This window comes from Condylura cristata, unplaced genomic scaffold, assembly GCF_000260355.1.
Source record: "Condylura cristata isolate star-nosed mole 26May11 unplaced genomic scaffold, ConCri1.0 scaffold00008, whole genome shotgun sequence".
In the NCBI taxonomy this organism is placed as follows: Eukaryota; Metazoa; Chordata; class Mammalia; order Eulipotyphla; family Talpidae; genus Condylura; species Condylura cristata.
Window position 1 is genome coordinate 17647259 of NW_004567109.1, and position 10760 is coordinate 17658018.

Below are 10760 nucleotides of genomic sequence, written 5' to 3' on the forward strand. Positions count from 1 at the left end.
CTATATAGGTACAGGATGCCCACGTATTTCCAGGGAAACCAATCCTGGGGTCTAATATTTGCTCCAAGTTGTGAAATCCATACCTCTTGGATCTCCTTAGAGGAAGGTGGCCGGAGAGGTCACAAGTTGGAGGCCCCTGGGTCTTAGATTTCTTTTACAAAAAAACACACATATACACACACAAATTTGAATTTCTTATCTCTTAGGGGGAAAAAACTGGAAAATCTGGTAGCCCTGGGCAAGCCACACAAACCGAAAGCCACTGGGTAGCCACTGCCCCCTTTAGGCAGGCCTGGGCCTTAGGTTCTGGCCTTGAGGGCTCTGCATTCCTATTCCTCTGAACGGCTCCTAGTCAAGCCCTGTGGTGGATCCCGCCTTGGTCGTGCTCAGGACCGCCACCGGGAGGCAGCACTGGCCTGTCCCCGAGGCGGGCCCTTCAGCAGTCCCCGCTGAGTTAGCACTTCTATTTAGAAAACCAGAAACCCAGCCTTTCCTCAGTAGCAGATATCACCCCCACACCCCCACGGGACTTATCGCCTGAGTGTTGGCAGCCTGCAGCCCTAAAGGGGAGCCGGAGTTTTCTGAGACACATCTGTTTGCATACGTTTCAGGTTAGGAGAAACAGAGCTTCCTCCCAGAATTGACTCTGCTCTCTGAGATGTACTGGCTTGGGCGCTTACCCCTATTGACTAAAACACTTGTAACTTATTAATTTGTAGAAGCATAAACACAATTGTGTGCTACTTTCTTGTTCCTTTGTTCGTATCTTTAATAAAAGCTCGGGCTGGGGAAAGTACGAGGCAGAGCTGCTCTTGATGGGGTTCTCCCAGCTCCCCCTGTTGGAAATTCATTTAGACTCCGAGTCTTCGTTAATAGCAGAGAAGTTCCTTGGCTGTCTGGCTTTCTGCAGCACCTGAGAAGCAACAAAAGCTGTTTTCCAATTCCCCACAGGCCTCGCGACACTGAAGGCAAGCCCAGACTTGACCTGCTCCCTCCTGCTCAGGTCACCACCTTCCACATCACCCTGCTCCTCCCTTTCCACGGCTAGCATCTCTAGCAGTCCTGGAATGCTACCTTCACCCACCTCTTAACAGCTAAGATCCCAAGAAGCAGGGCAAACACCTTTTCCCTTTTGGAAGGAGCCCATTCCTCATCAAATGCTCCAGATTTCCGTTTGCTCACTTAGGCAAAACATCAGTCAACTTCAGGAGGCCTCTACTCTTGCTTCACGTCCAGTCTCACCAGCAACGGGCTAAGGGGCAGCATGTAGTATAAACTTCTACAGCCCCTTTGGAAAGACATAATTTTAGGCATCGAGACCCTTAAAATGGCTCATTCCATTTCACCCAAAATGCCATTTACTTTTCCTATCATTTAGTTCAAAATCCGGGAGAACAGCATTGTGGTATCACACTAGTAAACAACCAAAAGGCCCAAGTCTGGCAATAGGGAAATTACTAGAAACAAATTATGCCATACTCTCACTTGGAGAGGGAACAATCACGAGCTATCAAAAACAATAGCTTATCACGAGCTATGGTAAGAAGGCGATTTGATGATTACTACATAAAATACTATGTGAGAAGACACAAAATCGCATGCATGGTAATGGTAACTATCTAAAAAAGCTATGCCAAGAATTAGTGAAAGACAGCAAGATGACCTTTTTTAATTGTATTAGAGCCCTGGGAATGTAGCTGACCTTTTTCTAATCTTTCCATGTTTTCTTTACACCTTTTATATGGAAAAGGGCGTGTGTGCGCATGAAACTGCATTGTTTTGATGGCGATGGTTAGTTCCTGGCTCCTCTGACTTTAGTTCCTGGCTCCTCTGACTTAGAGTTGAACGGCTCTATGACCTCTCGGCTCGTGGGGAACTTGTGCCTTAGGACCCAAGGTCACCATACAACTCTAGGGCTCCTGCACGTCCCAGCGTCCTCAGTTAGAGGCTGACGTTTCCCTACCCTGAAACGCCTACTCTTGCATCTCCTAAGCAGGCCCCACACACCATCTAGAGTTAGATCAACATGGTTCTCAAGTGCCATTTTAATCAGGTTTTGCACTATACAGTGATGTGGTAGGGTGGAAAGATGGTGACTCTTTTCAAGAAAATGCACCTGCCCCAAGGTGAACAGCCTGAGCGTCCAAGAACAGAAAACTGCTTTCCGTGCCTGAGGAATCCCACTCCTGAGCGGATAGAGCAGGGTTTCAGGAAGAATGAACACAAGTTCAAGGAAAACTAGTGAAGAAGCCACGGTAGTTTTGAATTCTTCCCAGGGCAAGCGGGACTAGCCACATAGGTTCCCTCCTACAGGCAACACCCCAGCCCCAGCTACTCCCACTTGAGGCCAAACTGCCTTTCCAGGGAGACTGAGAACCAGTGTTCATTTCACAGCACTCTCCAGCAGTGCACCCGTGACCACAGCCTGCCAACACAGCAGACGCAGTCTTCAAACCAGAGCCCTCAAGGGTCCTCCTCTGCGCTGACGCCTCTGCAGCAGGTGTGTGTGTCTGGCGTAGCCGAGCAGCCAGAACCTGTGTAGCTGGGGCTGTGACAAGGGCCAGAATAAGCAACAAAGCGGACCAGGTGTGCGTGCTGAGGCTGGGTGAACTTGGTAGCAGGACCAGTCACGGCCCTGCCCTGGGTCCCGTGTCCTCCATTAACTCTTCTCTGGGCGGTTTCTATTCAGGACGGCTTTAGGGGCAAATTCCAGCTTATCCTTAAGGCTCACCACCTGGGTGTGGTCCTTGCCTAGCAGTTCATCCAGCTTGCGGTCCTCCCGGCGCTCTGAGATGCTCTTCTCCTCCTCCACGGGCTGGGGATCTGTTCCCCTGATGAACCATTCCAGGTGGTAGCCCACAGCCCCCACCACGAAGGCGATTGGAAATGTGACATAGGGAGCATAGGCACGCACCACGGTCCAGAACACGGGCCACATGACACCTGCAAGAGAGCACAAGCAGCATTGGGAGGAAGTCAGCACCCGCCCCCAAATATGGACAACCCAGCAGGGCGCTTCAGTTACTAAGCAGCCTGGCACAATTTACCGAACATTTAGCCCACTTGGGACAATGCAAGATGACGCCTTGCTTTATGCAACAGTAGGGCCCCTGAAATAATCTAGGGAATTCTGACAACTGTGAGGGAGCAGGAGTGAATCTCTAGTTCCGGCACCACCACACTGTGCCAACTGTGCGACCATGCTGGCAGCATGCCCGTGAGGTCAAGTCTGTTGTTGACCCCAGGCCCACCCTCCACAGTTTGCCAACGTCAAAAATGGAGAGAGCCGTTTTCTGCACTATACAATTTCTCTATGAGCACCACCAGCGCTTTTCCACCAACCACATTCGACTGTGAGCTTCCTAGCTCAGGGTAATAGGAAGTAGCTCCTTTGCCTCACGTACAGTATAAGGGACCTAACCGAGGAGTCAAATGCCAGTCAGCCTGGATTTTAGATAGTGGATTTTTCTAACAATAAAATAAACTCATACTTTATCAAACTGCTAACTAAACCACTTTCAAAATACTCTCTCAACCAAACCCATACCCTCACATTTGCATAATAAGTTCATAAAAATATCATAAGCCTCTTATGTATACTCTGGATTCACTAGGACTTGAAGTTTCTCTAAGTCATGACCAGAAAAAAATAGTGGAATGTCCTCAGTCTCCTGAAATTAAGTATAACACAATAGCACAAACATTGGGTCAATCGAATGGCCATTTAGTCTCAAAGATTATTCACAGTTATAACAGCAGCCACCATTTAGTAAGTATACTAATGAAGCCAGGCCTTAGGCTGAACAGTTTACATACACTCCGTCCTTTGAGCCTTATGTTCTCTGGGGGAGGGAGATGGCATTACTTGAGGATTTAAGAGGCTTATCCTAAAGTATCATTCAACCTACATCTCTGTAGGTATTTCTCTAATTTGGCTCTCTCTGATCAAAAGTAAGTAATTGAAAACTCACCAAGAATAAGATGACTCTCTGTCTCTCTCTTTGGAGGACTTCCAGCATTTTATGGACCAAATGCTATAATGGAGTCATCAAGGGGAAAAGGGCAGATTCACCTCTAGGTCCTCTGTCTTAACGCCAGGCACCATGTTGCACAGTTCACACACTAGTCATCATTTCATCTTCATACCTCTATGAGGTAGGAATTATTACCCCAGAGTTTTGTCTAAGGTCACAAAAGCTCAGGGACATCATGTTAAATTGTCCGAGATCACCAGAAGTGACAGAGCCACTGCTTTTGAACCAAGTCTCTCCACCTCCCTAGCCGCAGTGTTTCCAGTGGAAGGACCACTCTGCGGACAGCTGTCTGCTTTCGCTTCAAATCTTGGACTTTGGGGAGGGCCTGCAGTTGCCCCCACCCCTCAGCGTGGCATTTCACTATCTAGAGTTGCCCTTTTCACACATTCTAAGATCATAATCGGAGTTCGGTGAAAGTATAGGATTCAGTTGCTCAAAGAGGCATCCTTGAAGAATCTCGAGCTTTCCTACCTTTAAAGCAAGTTCTCTATAAGAAAACATTTTCCCGAAACAGGAACTCTCCATTCAGATATCCAAGCTGTCTGAAATCATGTCGAGCATGAGTCTACAATTATTCTCTCACTCGGCACAAGGTGTTGTGTTTCTCTTTCATACCTTGGTCACACTCTAATCATTCCCAAATTCAATTTATTCACCTATCCAATATTTAAAATCACTTTCTCCAAATCTGCTACTGTGCTGGCCAACTCCACTAATCTGCATTTTTTCAAAAACACTCTAAGCTCCAAGAGAGCAGGGTTTGTGCTGGGTCGGGGCAGGGGCTATTGTGCCCTACCATCACTGGCCCCCTGCTACCCTGCATGCCGCAAGGTGCTCAAAAACTGATGAATGAATGAATGAATGAATGAAGGACAGCTCAAGTAATTCATTAGTGTAAAGCCACAGTAGTCATCCACCCACCCACTGACCTCAAAAGGAGCCAGGTACACAGCAGGTGCCTTTGTTGATTACAAGAAGTTAAATACGCTACCGCCACCCCCCGGTTATCAAACGGGGCGAAAGTGTCTCGAAAATACTGGGACGCATCCTTCCAGCCGGATGTTTAGAGAGCCTAAGAGCCGGTAAAGGTCAACTGGGTTGCCGGGGTCACGGAGGCCCAGAGACCCAAAGCAGAGCCGCGGCCCGAGATCTGGGAACGGCTTCATGGGAATACAGCAGGCCTGACAGGGCGGGAGAGTGAGCCCTCACCAACGCTCAAGCCCCGTCCGCGAACGCGGACGCGAGCCAGTCGCGGTGCAGACTATCCTAGCCTTCTCCCCTCTCCGGGCGGTCGCCGCCCTCCCAGTGCCCCACCAACTCGAGGCCTCGTCAGCGACCGTCCTCACCCACGTGCCTGAGGCCAGCAGCTCTGGCCACAGAGCGTCAGCTGGGCGCCTAGACTCTGCCTCGGAGCCGGTGAGAGGCAGCCGTCGGGTCTGGCAGGCTGGATCGCACACTCGGTGTCACCCCTCCCCTAACTCAGAGGTCACTGCCGGGCGGCGTCGCCACGGCAACGGGCGGCCCCGGCTGCCGCTCCAAGGAAGGAACCGGCCCCGTGGATCGCGCGCCCACCTGCGCCGCGCCCCGCACTCGGCCGCCCGGCCCCGCTCTCCGCCCACTGACCGGGAGCACCCACGTCGTAGCTCCCAGCCTCCCAGCGGGCCCGGGCCCGAACCCCGCCCCCAGGCCGCCAGATCTCTCCGAGCGCAGCGATTGGCTGGACGCCAGAACGGAAAAAGCTAGGCGTCCGAAAGAGTCCCGCTGGGCGGAGGTGGCCACAGCGCCCCCTCGTGTAAAGGAGGCTCCCTGGCGACGACACCACTTGGGCTCTGGGCGTGGAGAAAGTGAAAGGTCATTCATTCATTCATTTATTCAACTGATTTTTATTAGGCATCCTCTAAGACCTAGGTCTAGGCACACAAAAACAAAGGACATGCTCCCTGACCTCAAGAAGCTCCCCTTAGCAGAATATAGTCTAGTGCTTAAGAACTCTTTGGATCTGGACTAGCTTTCTAGCAGTGTGACCTTGGAAACACTAATCTATCGAAGCCTCCTCTCCCTCTTATGTGTAAAGGTAATAACACTTTTTCACAGGATGTTGGGAGGGTTAGATAAGATAATTTATGTAAAGTGCTGTGCCAGTCATATTACAAGCAGAGAAATAAGTGGTACCATTGGTAGTCTACAAATAATTGAAATATAGTTAAAATCTAAATCTTAGTCCCTCAGGTACAAATATTCACTCCATCCTCCATGTCCCCACTGTGTCCTATACAGGTATCTGTTTTATCTTCTTCCTCAGGGGTAGAAAAAAAACACCAAAATTCAAGTGGTAATGGCCCCATGTAGCCCTGCCTCCCCATCTCATTCCACTAGTCTCTGCCAGGCATATCTGTTTATCTTTGTAACATATACTGAGTCCCATATATAAAAGTCCCCTTAGATTCCCTTGTGCAGAGATAACTGTTTCTCATCTCTGTGGCTTTATTTATGCTTGCTAATCTAAGTGGGGACCCATTTCCACCTTCCTGTACCAAAGTGGCTCTGACTTCTTCAGGCATAAGGGGTACCTCGGTAGGAAGCTTCCCATGGTTGATACCCTTCTATATGATCTCAAAAATCCCCAGGCTAAGTTCTGGCAGCAGAGATGGAGAGAAAGGAATAGTATAAAGAGACAATTAGGGAAAGTCAGTAGAACTTGTTTGCTAATTGGATACATAAAGAAGGAAACAAAACTGCCTAAAATAAATAGCATTCAGTCAAGCAAATAACACATGATAGGCATTGGGATGCAAAAGTGAGGTAGCCCATTTTACCCTCAGGGGTTCTCTGACTACCAGTGAAGCAGACAGGACTACAAAATGGAGAACTGCAACCAAGTATGCACAAGGAGCACAGAGGTGTGCCCCGCAAGAACAGGGGAGGCTCCCCAAGAGCCTGCCCTTGAGCTGTGACTGGAGTGATGACTGGCTGGTCTGTCAGGCAGACTAAGTGGGGCTTGAGAGCAGGGATTTAGGAATCAGATATGGGTTCAAATCCTGACTCTTCTGGCTGCTAATTTCAGAAAAGCTATTTACACTAATTGATTTTTTAAAGACAGAATAGTACCCAGCCCCTGGGGTTGCTGAGTACCAGATCATCTGATGTGTATAAAACACTTGGCTCAGCAAACAGTCACCAGAATATTTAGTATTCCCCAAATCTACTCATCCTTATATCCTATGTCCATTTATTTATTTGCTAAACCAAAACCCTGAATGACATCTTGAAATCTTTGTATTATTCCCAGCTTTGTATTAGACCCAGCTTTCACCGCCACTACCTCCTGAATGTCCCAATTCATCATCATCAGCTCTTACCTGGGCTTCTTTGACAACCCCCTCAGTGGTCTCCCTATCTTCCTCATGAAACCTCTCTATCCTCACTGACAGGTCCCTTCTGGACATATCTCGGTGTTCTCCACCCCCTGTCCTGGCTTGTCACTGCTCTCCAGTCTCTGTCTCTCCCATCATTCCTCTTCATGCGTACACTTCCAAGCTGATTCCTTCGCCTAAAATGAATGTCCTCCCTTTCCTCTTTGACTGAAAAAATCTAATTCACCCTGCAAGACCCAGTTCTAAAGGGCCTTCTTGCAGACAGCTTTCCTAGACCCCCTCTAGGCTATTGAAGGCTCCCTCCCCCCGGTCTCCTCTGAACCTCCCTTTGGGTCCTACCTTTCTGCTTATGTACCAGACTGAGAACAACTCAAGCACAGAGACTGAATCTAATCATTCACGTATCCATGGAGCCCAGAACAACCTCCTAGGACACACCACAAGAAACTCCCCCACACCCACCCTTATGGGGGAGATTTTAGATATCCTGCCTGTAGCAGAATGAGTTAGGGTGCTGACTTGTTCCTCAGTGCCCAGAAAACCCATCCCAGTTTCTGAGTAAAGACAAAGACCCATAAAAAGCTCGACAACGTAGAGAGGTAAACTGAGACTTAGCCATTTCCCAGCTTTGTGATTTGGGGTAAACTAGTTTACCACTCAAGCCTCAGTTTTCTCACCTATAAAAATATAACAATGCCTGCTTCATAGGATTACTCACAGTCTTAGAGATGACAAAACTGAATCTCAGAGAGGTAAAGTGACCCAGCTGAGGCTTTGCTTGGCCAGTCTATGGGAAACACACAAATGGGCATTTCCAATAGAAACTCTTGGCCACTCATTTGCTCTAAGTGTTCGCAACCTGGATGCTTCTGAGGATCACCTGAAGTACTTGTTAAAACCCCATTCAAGAACAGAGCCTGTTCACAAAGTCTTGGACGTAAGCCAGGAATCTGGGATCTGCTCCAAGCTGATTCACTTTAGGGAATTTGGTTCACATGTGTGTCCTCTATTTTCCTGTAGTTGTGTGTGTGTGTGTGTGTGTGTGTGTGTATGACTTTTTGCTTTTCAGGTCTTCCAAATTGGACTGCTAAGTATTGTAGCTTCATGCCACTCTCCTGTTTAAAACCTCTTCGTGGTTTGCGCTCAATCCTCTGCTCTCCCAAACCCTTCTCCCCCAGGCCTTGGCATAGCTGTTCTCTGACCTTAGAACATCCTTCCTGGTCCCAGGCCTCCTCTTCAAGTGGCTGATACCTATTCATCTTTCCAGCACTTGCTGTTATATGGCAACTGCTGTTCAAACTGTCTGTTTTCCCCACAAAATGGTAAGCTCCAAATGTCAGAAAATTACACCTGTTCAGTGCTATGTCCTGGCCTGTGCCAGTTCTTGGCATTTGCTGAATAAATGAAAATTTGTTTAGTCCGGTATGGTCTAGAAAAGTAACCAACTCTAGAAGTCTTTTTTTTTTTTTTTTCTCTTGCCTCTGGGTGACACATCAGCCCTACGGATGGTTCAAGGACTAGAAAGTCGACCTTTCCAGTTGGGGACTGCCATCAACCCTTCCTGAGATGGAAGAGTATAGAACTAAAAGCTCGTGGTTTGGCATTACAGACTTGGGTCCAGCACTCAGCCTTGTGACTTTAGTCGGGTCACTTGACATCTCTGAGCTTTGGTTCTCTCATCTGTCATACGGGTGAGCTACATCGCATGGAGCACTCATTCCTCACCCCACAGTAAGCATCCAGTAAACAGCAGCCTCACCACCAGGTTGGGTTCCTATTTAGGCAAGTTCTGCCCTCCATCCCCGTACTGCCCCCACCCAGTGCCCACCCATCGTGGCATCGGAAAGTGTGACAACACAAATTTCCACAGTTCTGCTGCTGGTCAGGAATGACTGGTGGAGGGAACACTGTACCCTCATGGGAAGGGAAGCCAATGTTTGTCCGTATCTAAGAATAGCCACGTTCTCTGTTTACTGAGCACGCTGTTGTGCATCAGGTGTTGGACTCTGAACTTGTCTCTCTGGGGGAACCCTGGCGGGCCTGGGAGGCAGAAAGGGAAATGGCCTGAATTAGAAGAGGAAAGGTTGGTGAAATCCTCCCCTCCTCGCCGGCCCCCAGCCCCTCCTCCTGTGGCCACCAGAGGGCAGACGTCCCTTTCCCCCAGCTGGCCCCTGGCAACCCCGCTCTCCCAAAGCGTGAGGATGGGCTCTGGTTTGGCGGCCGCCCACCCGCTACCCCCCACGCCCGGGCAGAGGTGGCTTCTTCTGGAGAGAGCAGCTGGCTCGAGTGCAGTTCTGCCGTTTTATTTTTCCTGGGATACTCAGGGGATGTGGGAACAGCCACAGGTGTGGTAAAGGGAAGCCCCCATCTCCGCTCCCCAGCAGCTGGGGAAGGGGAGAGGCCCAGGCGCCCCGGTCCTGGGTGGGTCCAGCCACTGTGGTCCCTGGGCCCGGTGGGCGGAGGGCTGAGGGTGGAGCCCCTGGGAGGGTGGGGCGGGCTCCTAGGCGGGATTTGGGATTCTTCATAAAAAGCCACGAAGCTTGATCCCCACGAAGCCCAGCCCCGCGGGGGTGGAGGGAGGGGGTCGCAGAGCCCAGATGGTGGACCTGGCCCGGCCTGGCCCGTGGGAGGAAGAATGGCAGAGATGGTGCCCATGGGGAGGAGGTGGGGTCGAAGCGTCGGACCAGGAAGGAGGGGACTCCAGGTGGGGGCGCAGGGCGGAGAGGCACGGCCCCCAGCCCAGCCCAGCCCGGGCGCCTTCGCGTGGGGTCAGGAAGGCAAAAAACCCACGAGTGTGTGACGGGCAGGAGGAGCCGGGGCGTGCGGTGCCGGCGGGGCGGGCGCTCGGGGCGGCCCGCGTTCACAGTGACCTCGACGCTGGGTGTACAGTACGGGTAGAAAACCGCGGGCCCGTGGGCGGGCCGGGCCGGTCACAGCCTGGTCTGGGCCTCCGGGATGTAGATCTCGATGCTGTCGGCGCTCTCGGTGGCCGAGCTGTGGCGGAAAGAGGCGGCGCGCTTGGCCGCCAGGAGCCGCTTGCGCGCTTCCTGCCGCTGCCGGTCCACCGAGTCCAGCGAGCGCTCCTTCACCGGCACGCCCCGGCCCCGCGAGGGCTTCTTTGGTATCGGCGGAGGGACCTTCTTCTCCTCCTGCCGGGAAAGGGGGCGGCGGCTTAGCTTGGGATGGGGTCCCACCCCGACTTCCCAATTCACGCCCCCACGGCCCACTCAGATTAAAATCGAGGCGATCCGGCACGGGAGAGCGGCTAGAATCCCCCACCTCGGCCGGCACCTGAAGCCCTCGGTGCACCAGTTCCGACAAGGTCAAAGCCCACTACACGTCCCGCCCCGCC

General features: G+C 51.1%; 2 protein-coding genes across 6 annotated transcripts in view; both read right to left on the bottom strand.

Moving 5' to 3' along the window:
- Positions 1 to 2517: 2517 nt before the first annotated feature.
- SMIM12 (small integral membrane protein 12) lies at positions 2518 to 5722 on the bottom strand. Of its 5 annotated transcripts, none has more exons than XM_012722585.1 (2): positions 5658 to 5722; positions 2518 to 2943 (listed from the first exon to the last, which is right to left on the bottom strand). In XM_012722585.1, the coding sequence occupies exon 2, from the start codon at positions 2936 to 2938 to the stop codon at positions 2660 to 2662; it is 279 nt and encodes a 92-aa protein (XP_012578039.1). In that variant the 5' UTR covers positions 2939 to 2943; positions 5658 to 5722; the 3' UTR covers positions 2518 to 2659. The 5 variants fall into 5 exon arrangements, with proteins under 5 accessions (XP_012578039.1, XP_012578040.1, XP_012578041.1 ...); XM_012722586.1 differs by having other exon boundaries at positions 5607 to 5688; XM_012722587.1 differs by lacking the exon at positions 5658 to 5722 and adding an exon at positions 5389 to 5600.
- A 3973-nt stretch (positions 5723 to 9695) lies between these two features.
- DLGAP3 (discs, large (Drosophila) homolog-associated protein 3) overlaps positions 9696 to 10760 on the bottom strand; it is a 51599-nt gene continuing 50534 nt past the window's right edge. The window contains exon 12 of the mRNA XM_004678774.2: positions 9696 to 10557. Within this exon, the coding sequence (XP_004678831.1) occupies positions 10339 to 10557 (219 nt within the window). The 3' untranslated portion in view covers positions 9696 to 10338. The remainder of the gene's footprint in view (positions 10558 to 10760) is intronic.